We start from the raw sequence: 26,082 nt of genomic DNA, 5'->3' as shown, positions 1-26,082 counted from the left end.
ACAGTAAGTCAACACTACGACTATCTAGGCAACTAAATAGGCTGGCCTTCTTAAAAATATGTCGGGATACAAGAGTAATACCGAACTGTGTCAATTAAAGATCAACTTTCACTCCAAAAAAGCCCTCTGCATTTATAACTGCACCAGTTTGGCACTACTGAGGGAACAAATTGCCGGTATTCGTGCCACCCTCTCCGTGATGAACGCCGCCATTAGCTCCTTACAATCGGAGCTCTCTGCTGTACTTAACCCTGAACTTTGGTCTATTCTCTCTGGCATCTCAGAAACTTCCACACAGAAAGAATTTCAAAAAATAGACAGTAGTTAACTTATCATCCAAAAGGCTCAACGACAATGCCATCAGTGCCCTAAGCCTCGGCCACAATTTCGCGGCCGCTCCGAAAAAAGTGCCGGTGTTTAATGTGATGTTCAACGTCGAACGCGGGATCTGTTGCTTAGTGCTGGAGATAGCAAACATCAGACTTGATGTCACCAACATCCTCGCCCAGTCTTCGCCTCCAAAAAGTAATTTATTGTCCTCCTAATGCACTGCTCTCATGAAATTACGAAAAGAAAAAATTATTGTCATCACCGGAGCTGATAAAGGTAATGCCACAGAATACAATCGAAAAATGGAGATTATCCTCTGAGATTGCTCCACCTACACCCTGCTAGAACATAACACCACCACAAAAACACAAGTTAAAAAACTCACTTAAAAAAGTGTCTTCCTGGACCCCAGAAATCACGAAAAAACTCCAACCTTTCTGTTCCTTCCCCCCCCCCCCCCCCCAACATACGGTTTACCAAAAATCAACAAACCCAGTTCCTTACTAAGACCTATAGTAGATGCCATTAATGCACCTTGCTACAAACTGTCAAAACAGTTGGCCAATTCTCTGACCCCCCCCCCCCCTCACTGGACTTTTCGCATCCTATATAAAAAACTCTATATAAAAAAAAGGGGTGCTTAAGGGTCAAAGCTGTATAACTGAGAGGAGACCTCCACATAGCCTTTAAAGGAATGCGGAGAACCGACCAGGGCTTCTGACCTAATGTCCAATCCTCACCTTCTCGTGGTGCACCCTGTTGGTATCTACTTTGATACTGAACGAACGAGGATGGGCTGGCAATTTGGGATTTAGCCGACCAAATTGTATTCTTATTGGTTAAACCAAAATAAAAAATGATGGTACAACATGACAAAATTTCATGCCGGCTGGGGCGTCGCCCGGTTAAACAAGGCCCCCGTTGTTTTTGCCAGGGAACCAGGGCGAACAGCGAAAAGTCAGCTACTGGAACAAATCTGAAAACAAACCCCAACTCAACATCACCAGAGTTAAAGATCGGTACTATCAACGTAAGAAGCCTGAATGGCAAACAAATGGAGCTAGCTGAGGAATTAGATAAGTACCAGATCAACATAATAGGGGTGACTGAAACAAAAAAGACCAAAACTGGTGAGATCTTTCTGAGCAATAAATACAAAATGTTATATTCAGGCAATAACAATCAAGGAAAAGAAGGAGTAGCCATAGTATTCAACACAAAATACGAGGCTAATCTTCTTGAATGGCAGTCAGTCTCAAGTAGAGTAATGTGGGCAAATATGAGAATGGGGAACTGGACAATTAGACTTATTTGTGCCTATGGTCCCACAGAAGGCTCTACTAAGGTAGAAGTGGAGGAATTTTTTGAGGCTTTAGAAAAAGCAACTGACACAATGAAAAGGGAAAAGTTGGTCCTTGTTGGGGATCTAAATAGTAGAGTAGGAAATGATTGTGAGACATACAAAAATATTTTGGGAAAATTTGGAGAAAAGAGCAAAGCTAATAATAATGGCAAATATCTGTTGGATTTCTGCTCAGGACATGGACTGGTTATTACTAACACCATGTTCCAACATAAAAATGTGCACAAATTCACATGGAGAGAAGAGGCTAGGAATAAGAAAAGTCTCATTGACTATGTTATTGTTGATAGTGATGTTTTCTCCCTGGTGCAGGACACCAGAGTGTACAGAGGATTTGAAATTGGAAGTGATCACTATTTAGTCTTGAGCAGGATAAAATTGAATTTCATATTGAAAAGAATAACATGTAAGAAAGTTTTAAAGCGAATAAAAGTTGAGCAGCTCTCAGATGTAAACTGTAGACTAAAATACAGAAATATTATTGAAAAGAAAATGAAAGAGTTTGAGAACAGGAATCAAACCTTGGAGATTCAGTGGCAAACTCTGAAGGAAACATTGATTGATTCTGCCAGAGAGGCATGTGGTGAGGTTGTGTGCAAAGATAAAAAAATCAGAACTCCCTGGTGGACACAGGAAGTTAAAGAGGCAGTGAAGGAAAAGAAGAAAGCATATCAAAAGTTCCTGGCAAATAAGTCAGCTTTTACTCTTACAGAATACAGAGACAAATGTAAGAAAGCTAAACAGTGTGTAAAACTAGCTAAACAAAAGTCATGGGAGGACTTTGGCAAGAATATAGAAAATAAATATCAAGAAGGTGGCAAAATATTCTGGAGGTTGTTGAAGAAGCTTAGGAATGGAGGAAAGAGTGCTGTAAAAGGAATTAGAGATGATAAAGGTGAAATGAAAACAGGAGAAAAAGATATCCTTGAAGTATGGAGTAATTACTTTGAAAAACTGCTAAATGAAACAAGCAGTGATGACAGCACAGTGATAAAAAACACTGACCAGGCATGCAGTCAGGAATACATATCCATACTTGAAGTAGAAAAAGCCATCAAAGGCTTGAAATGTGGAAAGGCAGCAGGAGTAGATGATATTCGACCAGAAATGCTGAAGTATGGTGGTATAAGAGTCTTACAGTGGCTGCACTGCATAGTTCAGAAAGCCTGGACAGAGGGACGAATTCCTGATGATTGGAGTAGAGCTCTCATAGTACCCATATATAAAAAGGGAAATAAAACTGAATGTGAGAATTACAGACGTATTTCCCTACTGAGTGTTCCTGGCAAGATCTATGCAAGTATACTTGAGAAACGGTTGAGAAGAATTGTGGAAGAAAAGCTTGGTGAAGAACAAGCTGGATTCAGGCCAAATAGAGGCTGTCAGGATCAGATCTTCACTTTACGACAAATAGTCGAGAAAGCATGGGAATATAACAAAGATCTGTATTTAAGTTTTGTCGATTTGGAAAAGGCATATGACAAGGTGCCAAGAGAGAAGCTATTCAATACGCTGCAGTTATATGGTGTCAATGGGGCATTATATCAAGCAATACTTAGTCTGTATTTGAGTTGTGAGTCAGCAGTTAGAATTGAAGGAAGTACAGGAAGATGGTTTAATGTTAAATCTGGTGTGAGACAAGGATGTACATTATCCCCTCTGTTATTCATTATCTATATGGATCACATTATGAAGGAATGTGGTATTAAACCTGATATCAAAATTGGAGATGTTAATGTCAGCTCTTTGCTTTATGCGGATGATGTTATACTTCTAAATAAATCCGCTACAAGTCTGCAAGATTCTCTGACTAAATTGAATAGCTGTTGTAATAGATATGGTATGAAGGTCAGCAATAAAAAGACAAAGACAATGAAAATAGGCAGAATCATTGAAAATGTCAACTGTGTTGTGAATGGAGAACCTGTGGAACAAGTAAAACATTTTAGCTATTTAGGCACAATTTTTACTGAAGATGGTAAACTAAATATAGAAATAGACAACAGAATCAGCAAAGCTGGTATCGTGGGAAGTCAACTGAATAAATTCATATGGAATAAGAAAGAAATTAGTCGGAACACTAAATTAGCTGTATACAAAACTGTGTTCAAACCAATTTTAACTTATGGATCTGAGAGCTGGGTCAGAAGTAAAACACTTGACCAAAGACTAGAGACCGCAGATATGAGAGTCCTGAGAAAGATTAGAGGCGTGAACAGATGGCATCAATGGCAATATCATATTAAAAATGAGGATATTAGGAAAGAACTTGACATTGTCAGCATCCAGGAATGCGTTAGCAGAGCTAATCTCAGATGGTATGGTCACTTAAATAGAATGGGAGAGGAAAGATTAGCAAAACACGTGTTCTCTGCCAGGTTGGCAGGAAAACGAACCAGAGTAAGACCAAGGTATAGGTGGATTGATACAGTATGAAGTGCCTTAGACGATAGAAATATAAGATCTGATAATGTTGGAGTCTTGACAAGTAACAGACTGATTTGGAGGAAAATTGTAGATAGGAAGTTAGTAATGATGTAATTTTTTCATGTAGTACTGTCAAATCCTGTACACCCCTTGAGGGTACATGGCAGGAATTTGATGATGATGATGATGATGTAATTGAAAAGGAACTAATGTCCTAACAAAGTGCATTCTAGGGACTAGATAACAGCAATTTAGCCAAATTGATTTGACTAAAGATCAATTGAAGATTTATTAGATTTATTTAAGAGGATAATGTCATTTATATACAAAAACTAAACTTAATATCTCCTATTTAAAGAGGCTTAATAACAATTTCCTTAGTGTGGACCAAACATGCCTTACACGTGATTTTACATTTTTTTCAAGTAATTTGATAAAGTTCCATGATTAACTGTTATGAGAAATTTGGTGTGATATTAAAATAAGCAATAAAAAAAAGATATACTTAGAAAACAGGCAAGAACTATCAGCAAATTATATTTAAAGAAGAGGTTACACATTTCGGCTATTATGGCACAATTTTTAAGGATGGTGACAAATTAACTTTGGAAATAGAATATAAGGCAGGAAGGTTGGGTAGCTAGCAGAATAAATGTATATGGAACAAGAGAAAGAAATCAACCAAAAGGACAAACTAGCAGATATACAGAAACAACATTCAAACCAATTTTAACATGGACCAAAGCTAAGTTAGAAATAAAACAAATGATCAAAGACTGAAAACCATAGCCATGAAACTTCAGAGTGAAACTGAAGAATCACATTATAAATGATGTCAGAAAAGAATTGAACATCACTGGCATTCTATCTATCTATATTTTCACTAGGCATCTAGAGATGCCATATGGTCACTCCGATGCTCGGTGAAGTGCCACATCAGGCCTCGTCATGTAGTCGTGTTGTTTGCTTTTCTGGAAGCTTCAACTCTGAGGATCAGTCACTCCACATAAACCATTCATCCATCTCATTGATGGTCTACCCCTTCCTCTTTTACTAGGAACTTTACCTTCTATTACTGTTCTGAGAAGTCACCTTCTATCCTTTCAATGTGTCCAAAATATTTTAACTTTCTTCTGTCAATATCCTTAAGGAGCCTTAAAGTTCTACTGATCTTTTCTAAGACCTATTCATTTGTAGTCCTTTCAGTATATAATATCCTCAACAGCCTTCTGCAACACCGCATCTCAAAAGCAGATATCTGTTTCTTATCTGACTTCTTTAGGTTCCAAGTCTCACATCCAAAAGTTGCTGTTGGAAAAACAATTGCATCCAAAATTCTCAACTTTGTTCCCATGAAGATAGATCCATCTTTCTAGATTTTAGACAGGTCTCTGACTATTGTTTAGTCATTCCTAACCTTCTTCTGACATCTTCTGAACAGCAATTCTTCACATTAATAATGGATCCCAGGTACTCATATTTGCTGACTTCCTCAATTCTTTCTCCATTAAGGTACACTTGTTTCTCAAGAGCTTCCTCATTTGTATTTCCTTTGAGAGCCATAATCTTCATCTTGCTAGAATTGAGTTGAAGTCCTCTGTTATTACTGATCTTGTTAACTTTGTCAAGAATCAGTCCTAGTTCTTCCATGTCATTACAAAGGAGTACTGTATCATCAGCAAACCTCAGATTACTGATCAATCTACCTCCTAACCTAATTCCTGTCCTGAGCTCATCCAATGCTTCACGCATGATGTCCTCCTAACTTTGCTTACTTTCTCCTCACTTAACAAGTGAGGAGAAAGTAAACATCCAAGCCTAACTCCTTTTTTAACTTGAAGCCGGTCAGCCAATCCAACACCTGTTCTTACTATGACATCTCGCTCCCTGTACAAGTTGGCTATCAACCTGATAGTGTGTTGAGGAAAACCCATTCTTTTCATTCATTACTTTCCACAGTTTCACATGCTCAACACAGTCAAAAGCTTTATAGTCTAAGAAACACATTACCAGAGGGAGTCTGAATTCTTTATAATTTTCTATGATCTGTTTAAGGCAAAGGATCTGATCTTTGGTGCCCTTACCTTCCCTAAAACCTGCTTGTTCCCTCGAGCATCTCTGCCTCAACTTTGATCTTAATCCTATTTGGCATGATCTTCAATAAAATTTTGCTTGCATGAGATATTAAACTAACAGTTCTATAGTTCTTGCATGCCTTCCTATCAACTTTCTTATGTAGTAGTATGAAAACAGACCTAGGTCGTGATCCTGTCTCCCATATCCTTGAAATGGGAAACAGGATATGGATCTAATAGATAGACTGGGATCCAATCTATGAAACACTCTTATCCCTCCATCCCCTGTGCCCTTAATTAACTCTGCTGGGATTTCATCTGCACCTGGGACCTTATTGCTGTTAAGCTGCTTAACTGCTCTTTCAACTTCATGCCTAAGTGGACACAGTTCCAAATCAAAATTTTCCTGGTGAGAGGACTCCACATTTTCTTTATCCACTCTGCTGTACAGTTCCTCACAGTATTCTTTCCATCTGTTTTGATTTCCAACTCTTCTGTTAGTAACGTTCCATTCCTGTCTTTGAGATGTCATTCAATTTGGACTTAAACTTGTGCTTTAAGTCATGAACTAAATAATACAACCTTTTATAATTATTCCTCGTCATCTGGAACTCAATCTCTTCACATTTATTAGTACAGAACTTTCCCTTGTCCTGCTTGATGGTTCTCCTGACTTCTCTATGTAATCTCTTATATTCTTCAGTCCCCGTATCCCTTTCTTTTTCCAACTATCTTCTTTTGATTAATTCCCATTTTGAATCTGATATCCATGTTTCTCTTGGTCTTCTTATTGGCTGAGATACTTTTTCACATCCTGTATTATGTATCTTGTATCCTGTATTATCACCTTGACTCCTGCGCAAAGCATTTCTTCACTGACATTCAAGAATACATAATCTACAATGGTATAGGCCATGGCTGTCTAACCTTAGGTGATACGAGGGCTGGATTAAAAAAAAAAAAGATTTATCTGAGGACCACATCCATTGCATATCTAGTAATTTAGTGAGTAGCCGCGACATAACCTCAATAGCTGAACAAACAAACAATACTAATTGCAAACGAATTGCGCGCTCTAATTCCCCGTGAGCATGCAGGTCAGAACAAAACACTAAGAACTCTACTTTCACACATCTAATATTTGAAAAACACGTGGGTATACAGTGATGTAAAAACAACAAATAAAATTACCAACATCGAGATTATCGATTAGTGATAGAATTAAAATATCTAATACGAATTTTCAAATTGTTATTTTCTTTTTTCACTTGTGAAAATCAAAACCCACAGCTGAGCCACACAGAATTGCACCGTGTTTTGGACAGCCCTGGTATAGGCTACTAAACAGAATGGGAGATGAAAAATGTGAAAGTGTTTGAAGCACAAATGGCAGACTGGAAGGAAAATCAAAATATGGATGAACTGATGCAGTTGGTAGTGCTTTAGAAGATTAAAAATAGCAGACCAATTTGAAAAAAAAAACTGCTTTAAAAGGAAACTATTCATGAAAGTAACAATAGTCATTAATTACTGGCATAATATCTGGTACACCCCTTTAGGATAATATCAGAAATAAGATTCCTGAAAGGCTAAAACAGCTACTCTGAAAATTATACACTTACAGGGTGTTCGGGATAAATTTGACATATTTATAATTAATTATATTTTTCCGTAAGTTACATGTATTAACACACACTTCTCTTCATTTAAAAGTTTGGATCCTTCTTCATTCATATACAAGATGTCAGAAAGGATGGATAGCTGGAACCCACCTGAATCATGGAAGAGAATAACTTGTATCATGATGATTCGTGCCCGCCATCAAAATAAGGATATTACGACTGCTGCCCAATGCTCCCTGAATACAGTAAAAACAATCAGGCATGAACTAGAGACTTGCAATGGTGACTACGAGGATGTAGCAAGAAGAAAGATCCCTAGCAGACGATCTGATTGCGTTCGTACAGCAGAATTCCTCGCAAATCTGCAGGAACAGGTGTTGAAGAACCCTGGCATTGGAATTCGGGCTTTGTTCGTGGAGTTGCTAACTGTAGTCAAGCCCTGGATAACAAGGGTAGCCAATGGTAGGCCGTATGTATGGCAGCAGGATTCGGCCCCTTGCCACACCTCTGGGAAAAGTCAAAAATGGTTCTCTGAAAATTTCTACGACTTCACCAGTCCAAATGTTTGGCCTCCAAACTCCCCAGACCTTAACCCCATGGATTATTTTGTATGGGGCGCAGTTGAAAAAGACACCAATCGCACTTCCAGTAATACAAAAGCCCAGTTAATGGATAAAATTAAAACAGTTTTTGCGGCCCTTCCCAGGGAGACTGTAGCATCAGCTTGTTCGAGGTTCCGAAGCAGAATTGAAGCTGTGATCGATGCTAATGGTGGTTATTTTGAGTAAATCTTGTTCATAGTATTGTAATTAACTCTGCCTGTAATGTTTTTTTGTCAATTCATTAAATTTAATAGATACAAAGAAGATTTTCTTTTTCCTTACGAAACTGTCAAATTTATCCCGAACACCCTGTATATATTTTAGTCATTTTTATTTCTTTTTTTAACAGCATGTTTTAAATATATAAATAATATTGTTGTAATGGAGCATTAATACAGTAAAAATAACTCAAATTCTGCAAAAGTATCTTGACATGTACAACATGAATCCTCTAAGCCAAGGTTATGGAAATGATTTGAAATAACTAGATAGGATAGGAACATAAAAGAAAGGTGAAGTCTATTTCAAAACTGAAGGCAGAATAAGTACTAAATCAGTGTTTACAATCAGTTTTGATGTAACTCAATGTTTCTAATGGTAAAATATATAATTACGCACTATAACATACTATTTTAAGTGGAAAATTTTACCACCTCTCTTTATTATGTAAAGTATTTAACATAAGTATCATGTAAAGCGTGTTCCCTGTAGCCAACTGAAAAATTAATGCTCTTTGATAGGAAAAGGCCTGGGTCTGATTCTTGTAGTGACAGAAGGAACCTTTACATTGACTTTTTTTTTAGTTGAGGGTGAGTTAGTTTTACTTAAATGGAAGAAGCAGAGTTTCCCTCCCAGAAATTCAGGTTTCTCATCACAAATGCAGGGAAATCATCTAAAAAAACTAGCAAAATTTGCATACAAAAAACACTACTCATGGGCAGTGGATGATGTTATGTGTGGATAGAGGATTTTAAAAAAAGTGTAATGAATAGATAAACTGTGTGTAGCGTACTGGAGTGATCCCATGACAAGTCCTTGGAGCTGTGTTTTAAGGCTTATCTTCATCCCCTATGTCTGAGCCACATCAGAAAAAATAACCAGCATCTTAAAGAAATACAGTCTTTGTACCACTCAGTTACGTGCGTGAGTGTATATATACAGTTCCTTGTTCCTGCAAGTTGGCCTAGACAAGATCAGTTACCTTCCGAATGGAAGAACATAAAAAATACATCTGCAGATGATGGTCAATCTGGCCTTGCAGACCATGTTTTGGATACAGATCACAGAATCAAATCAACTGGTAAAAGACCATTATGCTCAATCAGAATAAGTTTTGCTCCATCAGAGTAAATTTAGAAGAGAGACTGTTTTTAGAAAATGCTGTTGCTCTTAAAAATCAGCCTAATTTAAATAAACATGGATGCAAAAACTGCCCAAAATATGGGAGACACTAATACAGGAATACCTTGTATAGCGCGGTTTTGAACAATGCGGGTTTTGGTCTAACGCGGTTTTTATTATTACACTTATCATTATTACACTAAGATTGTCAACACTGACCGGCGACTCCTCGGCGCCGCAAGTCACAGTCGAGAGCCACGTTTATGCAATAGTTATTTGATTGGCTCTCACGTAGACACTTTCTTTCCCCACGGCATTTTATTATTTACGTTAATATTAGTATTTAACATTTTTTTATTATTTAAGTATGAGTGAAAAGAGACAAAACAAAGAAGACACTGTCGAAGTAACAAAAAAACACAAGTGGTTGACATTAGAGAAGAAACTTGAAATTATAAAATGTCACAAGAATGACGCTTTGTTTGCTAAAATAACACATGAGAATTCAATGAATGAGTCATCTGTACGAACAATTATTCAGAGCAAAGAAAAGATTAAACAACATGGAATGAGCACCGCTTCTTATATGTCAAAAGTGATCATGAGAAATCTATCTTCTATAATGGAAAATATGGAACGCCTTTTAATGATCTGGATTGAAGATTGTAATTAGAAAAAGATCTCTTTCAGTCAAATAATAATCCAGGCAAAAGCAACAAGTCTATATGACAAAATAAAAGAAAATGAAAGCGAAATGAAGGAGGTGCAACCAGTGAAACTTTTTTTATAGCAAGTTGCAGGTGGTTCTACAATTAAGGGCTTTACAAAGAACAATTTACCTGTTCATTGGCGTTCGAATAAAAAAAGCATGAGTGACTCATTCAATTTTCGAAGACTGGTTTAAAACATGTTTTTGCCCTGAAGTTAAAAGCTATTGTAAAAAAGAATGATATTACCTTGATGGACCCGTGTTTCACTCAGGATTTCTCCATGAGTGCAGGTCACAAAGATGCCTCCAACGATCTCAATCCTCTCTCTCTTCCATGTTATACCCATAGATTTCACTAGTGGATCTTCCCATCTTGTAGGTGGTCTTCCTGGTTTTCTCTTTATTCTTGGTTGCCAAAAAAAAACTTTTTTTTTTCTTCTTCTTTAAAAAAGAATGATATTCCTTTCAAAATTTTACTTTTATTCGACAATGCACCAGGCCATCCAACTCTATTGACTGACTTAGATGAAAATGTCAAGATTCATTTTTTTCCTCCAAACACAACATCAATTTTGCAGCCGATGGATCAAGGCGTTATCTCCTCTTTCAAAGCTTACTATTTAAGACGAACTTTTGATCAAGCTATTAAAGCTACAGCAGAAGAAGATTCTTGGACTTTGAATGAATTTTGGAAGAAATTTAACATAAAAGATGCCATTCAAAATATTTATGAATCTTGGCAAGAGGTGACTCAAAGCAACATGAGAGCCATATGGCATAATATCTTGCTGCATTGTTCAAAGGACTTTGTTGCCTTTGCAACACAGAAAGAGGAAATCTCAACGGAAATTGTGCAAATGGGAAAAGATCTTGGTTTCATTTTACAAGTTTAGATTGTAACAATGTGAACGAATTGTTACAATCTAAACATCGCCAGATCTCATTCAAATGATCTGGATGATGAAACCTTTTTGGAGTTGGAACAACAATGAGTCTAAAAAGTAAATTACTGTTTGCTAAAATTGAAGCAATATTTGTTTTGTTTTCTACAACTTTTGTATCAGTTTAAAAGGATTTTATTTGTTATTTAGTTAATAAAAATAATTTTTTTTTAATTTTTAAACATTTTTATTATCCTAAATTTTTGTAATAAACAAATTAAATTGAAAACCTTTATAAATAGACCTAGAACAACACGGTTTTGCATAGCGCGGATGCTTCTTGGAACCAATTAACCATGCTATACAAGGTATTCCTGTACTTTAAGATCCTAGGCCATCGCCAGATGTCTGTACAGGGCACTTTCGTCCACGTTTCAATCAGTTTTGTGTTGCCTCTGTGTGTGTGTTAAAAGTATTATTTTGTACTCCCTGATGATGTCTCTGTAACTGAGATGAAATAATGGAAGCATTAAATACTATTTTTAATTGTTTCCAAGTGCTGTTTCCATTAAACTTTTATGATGGGTCACAAAATTTGTGGTCACATGAAATTGGGCAGGTGAAAGTAATATTATTTATGAGGATCAGCATGGATTTTGTTAAGATAAAGGAACTACCTTTTATGGTGCCACCATATGCAATTTGAAGATAAATAGGACATTGTGCCCTTTGGAGAAGAGCAGAGTTCAATTCTCATTGTGATGAGAGAAATTTTTACATTAGCTTTCACAATTAAAGTTCAGTTAGCCAATCTCATACAGAAGGTAGCAGGTATTTTCTACTGAAAACCTGGTTTGTTTCATCCCATATACAGGCTAATCGGCTACAACACACACACAACACAATTTATGGCAAAAATATTATTGGTGGGCAGCAGATGGCAGTGTGTTGATGGATTGCAAAGTGGAGGCAGTAGGTTATATGGATTGTCCCCCTGAAATGAGTGTCCTTGGAGGTGTAACATAATAATATTAGGCAGTCTGAGATTGGACTTCTGTTAGATGAAGTGACTATATGCAATACAGCACAATATTTCCTTGTTTTAAATACGAACTATGATGATTGTCTGTAACCATAATGATCCCAGTATGTGTTAATACAAAAATAAATAACATATTCCCATGATATGAAATTTAATTTACCTTTTTTTTCATTCACACTGATAACTTGCCCATTAGGAGAACTTGCTTTGCCAAATAGACGTGATATGAAGCCTTCTTGTTTCGGAGTGTCCTAAACATATAAAAGAATACCCATGTTATTATTTTAAGTTTAACAAATTAAGATTTCACCATCAGAAAAAATAAATGATTCAGTTATCTTGTATGCATATCTTAAATTCTATCTCTAGACAATAAATTAATAAATAAATGAGATTTAGGTTCAAAACAAAAAAAAAGTAAATTAAAGACTAGACAAGTTTTTTAATTAAATGCTTTATTTTTAAATATTAGAAGAAATGAAAAGATGGCATAAATGACAGAACCAATGCTTCTGTAAAAGCATATCTTCCTTAGCTGGAGGAATTGCCAACAAGACTTCTAGGTTGTAAATATCTTTCAATCACCACCACCTTTGCTAGTGGAGGAGTGAAGTTGCCTGTTGCCATGTTTAGTCTTCAGAGCAAGGGATCTACTTCCTCTCTTCCTTTCTTCTTGCACGAGGTGAGAGAACTTGTTTTACCAAATAGACATGATATGAAGCCTTCTAGTTTCAGATTGTGTCTTCTCTCTCTCTCTCTCTCTCTCTATATATATATATATAAGAATAATCATGTTAAGTTAATCAACTTAGGACACTTCAAGGATTTGTCAAATAACATGCTGAGATCCAGACTTGACAAGTCAAGTGCACTCATGGCTTCATGCACCTTATAGGTGCATGAGGCTACAAGTTCAGCATGACATCCTCTTCGGTCCAGTGCTGCTTCTCTTGCTTTCCCCCAGCTCAACCATCCTAGTTTGTTTCATTCTTGGATTACCATCCGGCGCTATGTCATTTTGGGTCTTCCCCTCTTCCTTTTACCATCAAGCGTCGTCAATTCTTGGTTATTCTTGTGTGTTCTGATGTTAGCATTCTCAATACATGGTCTATCCATTTCCATCTGTGTTTCTTTAACTCTATTGTAATGGGTTTGGTTTTGGTTTTGTTGTAAATTTCAATATTTGATTTGGCTAGTAAATTTTGAGAATTCTGTGAAGATATTTTGTTTGGAAGACATCTATTTTATTTTCTTGTTGTTTGGTTAATTTCCATATTCACTTCCATAAAGTAATACAGATTTAACAGTTGAGTTAAAAATTTGCACCTTTTAAGTTCGTCTTTAATTTGGATGATTTCCAAATTTTCTGTACAGTTTTAAATGCATAGCAAGATTTTTTTATTCTTATTGCAATGTCTTCGTTGGTACCACCTTCCATGTTGACAGTTGCTCTGAGGTAATTAAAAGTGTTTGTCACTTCTACTTGATTTCCATTTATAAAGATTGGATCATTCTTTTTACTGTGGATTTTTAATATTTTGGTTTTCTTCTCATTGATGTGTAAACCTATTTATTTAACAGTTTCCTCTAACTTTACTGTCTTAATTTTCATTTCTTCAAATCTAGATGATAGTACTACATTGTCGTCAGCATAGTCCAAATCTTCTAATGTGGTGTCAATGTTCCATCTTATTCCAGTTTTCAGGTTTTTCAGGGCATGCCGCATTATCCAATCTATGACAATGATAAAAAGTGACACAAGACATGACACAACCTTGCTTAACACCAGTTTTGATGTAAAAACTTTTGGAAGCTGTTCCATTTAATGGAATTTGTCCTTTACTTCCATCATACAAATCTTTTATGTTTATTATTTTGTCAGGAAATCCATAAATTTTCATGATTTTCCATAGACATTCTCTGTCTATGCTGTTGAAAGCTTTGGCAAAATCAATAAAACTGAAATACATAGTTGAATTTAGTTCAACACTGTTCAATTATGTTTCTAAGAATAAAAATTTGATTCATTGTGCTTCTTCCATTTCTAAAGCCTACTTGTTCTATTCTCAGAATTTTCTCAATGCTATTATTTATTCTGCTTATGATTCTAGTGAAGATCTTTGATGGTACTGACAATATGCTGATTCCTCTCCAATTGGCGCATTCTGTAAGATCACCTTTTTTGGAATTTTGACTATTTGTGATTCTTTCCAGGTACCCAGAACCTTCTCAGATGCCCATATGATATTTAACAGTTTATACAGTATAGTTGATGTTTTTAGGTCAGCTTTGAGCAATTCAGCACTAAGGTTATCATTTCCACTTGCTTTTCTATTCTTTTGGATCTTGATTGCTCCCATGATTTCTTGCACTGTGATCACTCCCATGTTTACATGAAATTCGAATTGATTTGGCATCTCTTCGAAAGGAGATTCGATATTTGGATTTATAGAGTCATGTTTAACATTTAATAATTCTTCAAAGTACTCTTTCCATCTTTGTTGGACTTCTTGCTCTTGAGTTAGTAGTTAGCCCCACATTCATTCATCTGATAGGTTCCTCCAAGTTGTCTTATAATTTTATAAACTTCTCCAAGATTTCCAGTATCATTCGCTCTCTGAGTATCTTCAGCCAACAGCTGATAGTAGTTTCTCTTATCATTTCTGGCAGAGTGCATTACCATCTTATGTACTTCTTGGTATTGCTTCTGATATTCTCCATGTAATCTTTCTGATTTGCAGTTGTTTATTTTCTCTTATATCTTCTTCCTTTCTTCAATTAGTTTTAATGTCTTTCCTGTAATCCATTCTTTGTGTGACTTCCCACTTATCACTCCTAAAATATCTTCTGCAGTTTTATTGAAGGCTTCTTTACACTTTTTCCAGTTGGCTTCAATCTTATTTTCCTCATAATTTTCATTTGATTCTTCCAAAACTGAAAATCTATTCTTCAGTTCATTGGTAAATTTCTCTATTTTATTTTATTTTCCTTCAGTTTATCAATGTTATATTTCATTTTCTTATTCTTTTTTAGTTTTGAATCTCTTGCTAGCTTTAACTATTGCAGTTAGCAGTAAATGGTCTGAAGCTGCATCAGCTCCTCTTTCAACATTTACATCTTGTAATGTCCTCTTGAAAGTATTACATATAGCAATGTGATCGATCTGGTTTTTTGTGTTTCCATCAGGGGAGATCCATGTTAGTTTGTGAATTTTCTTATGTTTAAAGATACTACCTCCTATAATGAGGTTATTTAATTCGCAGAAAGATGTAAAAAGTTCTCCATTTTTATTTTGCTCACCACTCGCTTCGTTTCCTATAGCACGTTCATCTTCCACCTTTCTTTTCCCTACTTTAGCATTCATGTTTCCCATCAAATTAACAAGTCATGTTTAGGGACTTTATCAATCACTTTTCTTTATCAAGCACAATTCAATGAAGTTGTTCATAGAATTGTGCTTTCTCCATTTCTTCGGCATCATTTGTGGGTGCATATACTTCTACGATGGTCAATTTCATGAACCTGGAGAAAAATCTAGCTTTAATTATTCGGTTATTTATTGGGTTCCATTCCATCAGATCACTGCAACTCCTTTCTCATGTCTTTCATCTTCATCTCCTGAATACAATATGAAATATTTGTCGGTTGTTCTTATCTCACCAAAACATGTCCATCTTGTTTCAGCAATTCCTAAGATATCAAGACTGTATTTACTCATCTCGTTGACTATCTACCTAGCTTTTCCAATTTTGTACATTGTGCGAACGTTCCATGTTCCAATTTTAAGCTTAATTTTAGGGTGAGTTATTGACTCCGTAAGTGATGTTCCATGTGGCTTTGCCCCACCTGCATCATAGATGTCGGCTCCCCTCTAAAGTCCTGTAAATATTCATCTCTTGGGAAACCACAGGTCATAACACTCTGCCCCAAGGAATTTATTGCTTCGCAAACCATGATTACAGAAACCATGGTTTTTTTTTTATGAGGATGGGCGATTAGCCAATCGCTCAACCTTCCTCTTTCAACCATGCTTAGGACTGGCATAGGGATGAGCATACGCTCCACCGATGGCAGAGTTGCTGAGATCCAGACCCACCCATATTTCAGGGTACAGTAGCAAAATGGTTCTGCAGACTGGCTTCTAGAAAGTAGATGTGACAGAACCTGATAGTAAAGAACTCCTGCTGACACTATCATTTCATGCCTGAGAAGTAACATAAAGGGGAAGCTGCCAATCTATGTGTGATCAAGAGACTGGGAGCTCTCTCTCTCTCTCTCTCTGTGTGTGTGTGTGTGTGTGTGTGTGAGTGAGTGAGTGCACGAGTGCGCAGTATGTTTGCAAGTCTTGCACCTCTCACTGCATGCCCCTACTCTTTATTTAACAGTTTTACCCCACATATTATGAAGGAAAATTTAATGAAATGCAGTTTTACTGTGGATTACAAAAAAGTCTACTACAAAAGACAATAAAAAAAACAAACAATAAAAATCCAACAGAAACCTTATAAAAAACAAAAAGCAAAAGAAAAGCAATAAAACCATATGAAAAATCCCACAAACAATATTCTTACAAAAAAATTCATATCCATTTTACTGATTAGATGGGTGAACAGACATGAGTTTGAGTTGCTGTTGATATTTTCTTAATTGGCTAACTTCCATTATGCATCCAGGTATGATAGATTTTGTTCTGTTTTAATCTTTTGTATTTCCTTTTCATCCTTCCACCTCTGACACATGCACAGAAGTAGGCAGGAATTTCTCCATGATAGTTGACACATTTAGCTTTCTTTGCAGAGCAAGATTTGTTATCACGATCTTTCTTACAACTTCAGGCACAGGCAACAGAGCCACAACAGGCAATTTGGGCACATCCATATTTCTGACATAAAGCATCTTAATGGATTAAGGATGCACAGCTGAACAGGACAGTTGAGATACCCTGCTTTCACAGATGTTGGAGGCTAAGGTGTATAAAGTAAGGATGATGTCCCTGATCAGAACCAGGTGACCATCCTTACATATCAGAATGCATTTCATACCTGTCACTACTTGATCTTTAAGCTCTGAACATACTCCTCATCTGGAGCATCAAGATCTCATTCTGAGATCATTCTAAAATGTGTTTTATGAGGTGTTACTGTAATTGGTATTCTAGTGTTTTATGAGGTGTTACTGTAATTGGTATTCCACCCCACCTGCCAATGTTGCTCTCAATAGTTTTTATGTGTTGCTGACATGATGTTTCCATAAGAATATCACCAGATCATAGTTAACTATTTTGAGAGATCCTCAGTCCTTCTAAACCCTTTTGAATAAAGAGGACAACATTTTCTCTATTAGCTTTTCACATGCTACACGGATGATGAGAAACACTGGTACATTTATAATGGTGTCACATGTCCACTGTTTTTTTTTCCTTCTCTTATCAAATGATATATCTACAGTATCCATACTTGGTTGAAACCTTGTGAGAACTGAAAAATTTGATGAAAAATTCATGTTCTAGGGTTTTTTTTGTGCCAGAGCTCTTCATCCACATGGAGCCACACATGGAATACCCACTCAGAAGTGGGGTGCCAGGGTTACCTTCGATACTATACCAGTACCACAGTAATCTCTGCCTTTCACCATGGGTAGGAGACGTACTGCAATACCATTGACCCTTGCAGGCAAGCCCACGAGCTGACTGATCCTGGCCATGCCATCCAAAACCACCTATCTTGCCAAAGTATAGGCCAAAGTAGTGCAAAACTACCAGGATCCCCTTTCTGGATGTCCACTAGTCGTGCCACATGGCAAACATGGTGGCAGGGATCCCAGTGAAGGTAGTCTAGAAGACAGGAGAGTAAAAAAAGACTCAGCAGAAGTAGAGGAAAGACTATGGAAAGAAATGCAAAGAAAAAGGGAGGTGTCCAATGAGTGAGATCATTACTACTGATTTGTGAATAGTTGAAAGAGTAAGGACATGCTCTAAGAAGACACGTATGGACATTGCCCATACATAAAGCAACTAGACTGCTTTCAGTAACATGGGCCTGACAGTGCCTCCTACAGAGCACTACTCATAGTAAGCATGATCTGGGGTAAGTATCAAAATTTCAATTCTAGCTCATTACCATTACTACTGGAAGTTGGTCTGCTAGTGATTTAGTGTTATATCCTAAAAATGGAGGGAACTTTGAGTCTCTGTTGGAAATGCCCTTGAAGGATATCACACTAGACGGGGGGGGGGGGGAGGTAGGAATAAAGATAGAAACCCCTGCTCCGGAGACTAAACATGGCAATAACCACTTCTGACTTCCAATAACAAGCATGATGGTGATGTTCTACAAGTGATGATAATCAACCATTTAGTGGGTCTAAAGCATTCAACTAGAAAGATATATTTTTTTTGCAGGGGTTGTCCACAACTTGATCTTTTCAATTTAAGTTTCAGTAAGGAAATACTGTGAGTAGACATATTACTAATATAATAACAGAATTAACTCACGTAAATTATTCTTTATTCGTAGAATTTTTGCCTGAGTATCACAGGCAGGTACAAAGGCAAATTAAACAATAACTGTTATATTCACAAAGCGCCACCTAAGTAACTAAGGTTAATTTCTAAATTTATTTTAAAAAATATATATACAGGGTGTTCGGGATAAATTTGACATATTTATAATTAATTATATTTTTCCGTAAGTTACATGTATTAACACACACTTCTCTTCATTTAAAAGTTTGGACCCTTCTTCATTCATATACAAGATGTCAGAAAGGATGGATAGCTGGAACCCACCTGAATCATGGAAGAGAATAACTTGTATCATGATGATTCGTGCCCGCCATCAAAATAAGGATATTACGACTGCTGCCCAATGCTCCCTGAATACAGTAAAAACAATCAGGCATGAACTAGAGACTTGCAATGGTGACTACGAGGATGTAGCAAGAAGAAAGATCCCTAGCAGACGATCTGATTGCGTTCGTACAGCAGAATTCCTCGCAAATCTGCAGGAACAGGTGTTGAAGAACCCTGGCATTGGAATTCGGGCTTTGTTCGTGGAGTTGCTAACTGTAGTCAAGCCCTGGATAACAAGGGTAGCCAATGGTAGGCCGTATGTATGGCAGCAGGATTCGGCCCCTTGCCACACCTCTGGGAAAAGTCAAAAATGGTTGTCTGAAAATTTCTACGACTTCACCAGTCCAAATGTTTGGCCTCCAAACTCCCCAGACCTTAACCCCATGGATTATTTTGTATGGGGCGCAGTTGAAAAAGACACCAATCGCACTTCCAGTAATACAAAAGCCCAGTTAATGGATAAAATTAAAACAGTTTTTGCGGCACTTCCCAGGGAGACTGTAGCATCAGCTTGTTCGAGGTTCCGAAGCAGAATTGAAGCTGTGATCGATGCTAATGGTGGTTATTTTGAGTAAATCTTGTTCATAGTATTGTAATTAACTCTGCCTGTAATGTTTTTTTGTCAATTCATTAAATTTAATAGATACAAAGAAGATTTTCTTTTTCCTTACGAAACTGTCAAATATATCCCGAACACCCTGTATATTTTATTTATTTTTTTTATTATATATATATATATATATATATATATATATATACACACACACAAGTTAGGAAAGATTTACTGATTTATAGAGTATTATCTCCCGCAAGTGGGAGACGTAAACCATCGGATCTGTTCAGGTTAGGGGAATGAAGTAACATTTCACATGTTTCTTTGTAAAGCCATTCCATTAGGAACTGACTTTTGTGAATGACTTTTGTCTTGTTCCACTGAACTCTATGTCTGGTGTTGATGGCATGCTCTGCAAGTCCAGACTGTTCAGGTTCAAGGTACTGGATATACGACTTGCGTTCTTCTAACCAGATCAGAGCAGATCTTGTTTGTCTGAAATATGATAACCCACAAGAGCAGGGAATCTGGTAGACACCTGGATAGCTGAGATGTGGGAGCTTGTCCTTTGGAGACATGAGGAATGTGGAGATTTTTCTGACAGGACGAAAGGTTACACAAATATTTAGTTGTTTTAACACTTTAGCTGTTCGCTAATGCCTTGTACGTAGGTGAAGGTATATGCATAGGTTCTTCTGTATCTGAAGAGGATGCTGGAGCACGACTACTTAAAGCTCTTTTCATGAAGGAATTCTTATAACCATTGGATATGAAGGAGGAATTAATATATTGTAATTCTTTTTGTAATAGTTCTTCTGAAGAACAAAAGGAATTAGTATTTTTATGGTACCTGCCTTTTGACTAGGATGGTGATGTGATTCAGAATGAATGTACTGGCCTGTATGAGTCTCCTTCCTATAGACTGTGAATTGTAAGTTACTATTTGATTGGCGAAGAATTAAGAGGTCTAGAAAGGCTAACTGCTTATTTACTTCTAGGGCAAAATGGATCCTTGGATGAAGTGCATTTATTTTTGAGAGAAACTGTTGTAATTCTTCCGAAGTGCCCCTCCATGTGGCAAAAATGTCGTCCACATATCTGAACCACAGGTTAGGTCTAGGTGTAATGTTGTCAAAGATACGTTGTTCAAAGTGCTCCATGAAGTAGGTGGCAATAGCAGGAGATATTGGATTACCCATTGCTGTTCCTTCGATTTGTTGGTATAACTGGTTTTTGAAGGAAAAATAACCAGACTACTACATATTCAAATAATTTGTCTATGTCTGGAGGAAATTCTTGGTGTAGTAATTCAATGCTGTCCACCAACGGAACATTTGTAAATAGTGAAACAACATCTAGACTAATCATAATCTCCAAATCGTCTAGATGGATTTCAGAAATAAAATTTCCGATCTGCATCAAATTTGTTATATACGTAGCAGTTCTTCTAGTTGAAGGAGTGAGTAAATTTGACAGAAATTTTGATATTTTGTAAGTGGGACAACCTATACAGTCTAAAACAACAGGTCTTAATGGAATTCCTGGAATAAAATATAAAATTTGAAAATTACGGAGGGCTCATGACACAGGCATTTTTTCTCTCATTTCATGCTTAGAGATTCTATGATTAGTTGATTTTAAGAAAAAATGAGATTTCAAATTTTAACATTATTTTATTTAACTCGCTTTTACAACATATTTTTGTCATATATGAATGAATATAAAATACCATAAAAAATAAAATAATAAATAAATACAAAAAATATAAATTCAATAGGATTTAATGAGAAATCTGGTCTTGTACATCAATCTGCTAATTTTTTATAAACAAGCATATAGTTTGAAGTACCTGCTCTTAAATAATTATCCAAATGAGAGTCTGTAAGTTGAGATCGATATTTTGATTTCAAATATGCCATATTTGAAAACAGGGTCTTGCAGTTGTATGTAGTTGCACAATATAAATACATTTTTAGCGAGCATTTTCTCAGAATAGGAAAAGTATCTCTATCTACTAACTTCCAAAACATTTTGTCATCATGATGAGCTTTTAAAATTATGTTGTTTTTTAAATTATTATTTCCATTCCAAGTCTTCTGTATTACTTAGCTCAAAGTAATTGGAAATTTTAGCAGGTGTATCATCTTCAGTAACGTTAAACGGATTTAGGAAAAATATAACAACAGGTTCTATAGTCACAAAATCTTGAAAGCGGGAAGAAAACTCTTCTAATAGTGTGTCTATGATTTTTATATACGATGTAATGCTAAATATTTCATTCTTCAAACTTTCATTGATATGTTTTACATATGGAAAACGTGACAACGAATTTTTCATCAGATGGGATTTCAATAGTTCCGACTTACACTTGAAAGCATTGACTGCATAATCATATCAGCAATATGGGAATTTGTAATTGTAGATTTAAATCATTAAACTTTGCCATTATATCTGTTAGAAATCCAAGATCTATTAACCAATTTTTGTTTTCTAATTCTTTGTAAAAATCGCCTCTTGATGTAATAAATTCTTTTATTTGTGGCAAAAGAATAATAAATCACTCAAGTATTTCACCTTTGCTTAACCATCTCACTTCAGTATGTAATAGTAGGTCGTCATTTTCAGCGCTTTCATCTTTCAAAAGTAATTTAAATAACCTGTGTTGAGTTACTTTTGATTTTATCGAATTAATAATTTTTGTTACAATTGACATTACATGTTCAAAATTGACAGTTTTAGTATATAACATTTCTTGATGAATAAGACAATGATATGCAATAAATTTAGGAAATAAAGGGTCATGTCTGAACAAGCCAATAAATCCATTTTCCTTACCAGTCATTGCTCGTACATCATCAGTAGTAATTGAAGTTAATTTGTGAATTGGTAATTTTCTGTATAGTACAAAATCTTTAAAAACAGAAAATATATCCTCTCCTCTTCAATGGAAGAATTTTAAGAAATTCTTTTTTAGAAAAATCATCAAATATCATTTTCACTGAAATTGCTAATTGTGATGTATCTGTTATGTCTATCGATTCATCCAGCTGTAGCGAAAAGAAAACGCATTTTTCTATCATTTGCTAATTCTGTTTCTAAATAAACTGCAAATGATTTAATTCTTCTAGTTACAGTTCTTGCTGATAACTGTAATGTATTTATAGCTGAAACTATTTCTGTTTTATTTTTGAAATCTTCAAAAAGTGAATCTGCAGCTTCTAACATAGCTTCTTTAATTAAATCTCCATCTGTAAACGTTTTTTTCTTCTTAGCTAACAATTGTAAAATTTTAAAAGATGCGACTGTAGCAATGGTTTAGTAAAAAACTTTGCTGTTTAGTAATGGATGACTTCAAAGATAAAATCGTTTTTTTTTTTTTTTTTTCAGATTTCACTGGATAGTCAAAATTAAAACTTTTATGAATGGTTTTGAAATGTCTTACTTTTTTTTAGAAATAGCCACACTATTATTGCATAATAAACAAATACATCTGCCATTAAGATTGAAAACGCAATACTCTTCCTCCCAATCATCATTAAAATAGTACATTCTTTTTGTTTCACATTTATCCATTATAAAGGGTTAAAAATATCTTTGTAAACAAAGTATTTTATATTTGCACTGATAGTGGGAGTGATTCAACAAATAGACATACTAAAAAGCAAAGGATTCTAACAACATTTAGAAGTGGTGTGAAGGGTAGTGAGAGCGGTCACATTGATAACTAGATGACGTCAGCAACTCAAACTAATTATGATCAATGGTCTCTTGTCTTAATTGGCAAAAATAAAGCAGTTTACAATAATTTCTCTGAGGGCGCACTAAAAATTCACTGCAGGTGCAATGACGCTCACGGGTGCTGCATTGCCGACTTCTGTTCTAGAAGGTAAAAAAAGAAAGATAACAATCAAGACATTTTTTTGAAATCCACTTTTGTATGATGAATATTTTACATTTTGAACAAACGCAGATGATAATTCAGCTGCCATGCTTCAACCATTTTTTTTTATATCAATCTTACCTATGAAAGTTTGGAAACATACAATACTTGGACACAAGATTTATTTTAAACTGGGATCCTTGCTCAAGAAATGAAACAAAGTAATTTTGTCATGCCACTTGATTCTTCCAATAACCAAGGCAATAGTCACACAGTGAGCAATGAAAACCACATGACAACTAAAAAACTTTACATAAAAATCCATGTCACAGTGGAAGTCAAACCCACAGCCAAGAAAGTGGAAATCTCACTATCCACTAGCTGCCTAAGCACTTGCAACTTCATTTGATCAGTTCCAATTTACCCAAAAGTGAGAATGTTCTATTTAAGAACATTCTCGCTTTCAGGAAGGCACATCAGACACACTGGGAAGGTTATTGGGAAGATCCTTGGGAAGGCAATTCAGTTAATACAGTCAGCTCTGACTATAGCAAACACCATTATAACTCACTAAAACTACTGAAAAATTCTAACAATAGAAAACTCTTCACTATAACTAGGTATTCCTGTGGTCCCTACAAAACCTGTTTTTTATTATTGGCATTCTGTTTCTGCCTTTTCTATGGATACTTTTATGATTCCTGTTTAAATGAACTGAATTTCATTATTCCTCTTCTTTCCTCTAAAAATGCAATTAGCAAGATTAATCTCTCCCTTTTTCAATCAATTTACAGCCTTCCTTGTGCAATGTTCAACAAGGAGTACAGCCAACAGTAGTTCAAGAAAAACATTAACAGGTTCCTTTTCACCGCTTAACACTTGCTAACATATAACACTGATGTACATATATTTTTTAATTCCTTCCACTCCTCTCTCTCTCTTTCTAAACACACACACACACACACACACACACACACACACACACACACACACACACACACACACACACACACACACACACACACAATATATATGAGAAAGAGAGCTGTATTGTTTATTAGTTTAAATTCACCAGTTGTCAGACAATACTAATTTATATGCTAATGAACAGCACTAATGATGAAGCATTCATTTATCAAGGAACATATTCTAGGGAACAGCACTTCATTTTCATTTCATCCCATCTTCCCCTTATATATTAGACTCAGTGTCCTATCAGAGCCAACTAACTAAAATATTTTATAAATAACATAACAGGTATAGTATCCCAAAGGAAATTCATTTATTTTTCATTTATTCATTTGTCTATCATTTTTATACAAAATATTTTTCAACTTCCACTCCTAAACAAATACCAACCTGAACAACAGCAGTTTCTGTTGCATTTAATGTTACATGAACTGGTGAACTAGATTGAACTGATGTTACACTTTGTCCAAGATTGGCAGGTACTGAAATACTTTTAGGTGGAAGACAGCCTGCTGATGACTGTGGATGACTGCCTACAAAAAAAAATACTGCATTACATAATTATATCATACCTGATAAATATAAAAAAATTGTGTTACATGAACATTCATATAATAAGTACAATAGCTGTATTTACGATTGTGAAAATTTATGAAAAATACCAAATTTATTTAAAATAACTACACAAAGTAAGTTAGTATTAAAAAAAATTCACAAAAATATCAATTTCCTGACATGTACACTTAAGGAGTATATAGGATACTATGGCAGTACTACATAATTATGAAGTTTATATTATTATTAATCTCCTGTCAACAGTTTCCCTACAAATTAGTTTATCACTAGTCAGCAATGCAATATTTTATATCTTCCATGGCACCTCTGACTACATCAATTCACCTAGATTTTGGTCTTCATGTGGGTCTTTTTCTTGCCACCTTGACATCAAATACCTGTTTTCCAAACCTTCCCTCTGCCATTCTGTTTAAGTAACCATACCATCTTAGATTAGCTTTACTCATACATTCTTAAATGCTAAAAATGTATCAAGTTCTTTCCTAATTATCTTCATTTTTAAAATGATTCTGCTACTGATGCAATCTGTTTGCTGACCTAATTTTTTTCAAAATTTTCATATCTGTGGTCTCTAGTATTTCCAATGTTTCATTTCTGATCCAAATTTCAGATCCATGAGCTAAAAGTGGTATGAGCACTGTCTTATATACTGGTAGTTTAGTGTTTAACTAATTCCTCTTATTCCATACAAATTTATTCAACTGACTCCTACCATATCAGATTTGTTATTCTATTATGTATTTCCATATTTAATTTGCCATCTTAATTAAAAATTTTAAAGATGAAATATTTTACTTGTTCTATATGTATGCTCTCATTGGGAATGCAGTTGAAGTTTCCATGTTCCTGCTTTTTCACAGTT

At 35.5% G+C, this 26,082-nt stretch overlaps 1 protein-coding gene across 3 annotated transcripts in view; it reads right to left on the bottom strand.

Annotated features, from left to right (window-relative positions):
* The window catches only part of LOC150103873 (rab-like protein 6), a 330,329-nt gene that overhangs the window by 129,630 nt on the left and 174,617 nt on the right, over window positions 1–26,082 (bottom strand). For all 3 annotated transcript variants that reach the window (XM_090396585.1, XM_090396584.1, XM_090396583.1), the window contains exons 10-11: window positions 25,035–25,177; window positions 12,553–12,643 (exon numbers count right to left, since the gene is read on the bottom strand). In XM_090396585.1, the coding sequence (XP_090252711.1) occupies window positions 12,553–12,643; window positions 25,035–25,177 (234 nt within the window). The remainder of the gene's footprint in view (window positions 1–12,552; window positions 12,644–25,034; window positions 25,178–26,082) is intronic.

The sequence above is a fragment of the Typopeltis vanoorti genome, chromosome 8 (genome assembly GCF_054136105.1).
Source record: "Typopeltis vanoorti isolate ZY-2024b chromosome 8, IOZ_Tvanoo_1.0, whole genome shotgun sequence".
NCBI classification, from domain to species: Eukaryota; Metazoa; Arthropoda; class Arachnida; order Uropygi; family Thelyphonidae; genus Typopeltis; species Typopeltis vanoorti.
This window is presented reverse-complemented; position numbering and strand designations above follow the sequence as displayed.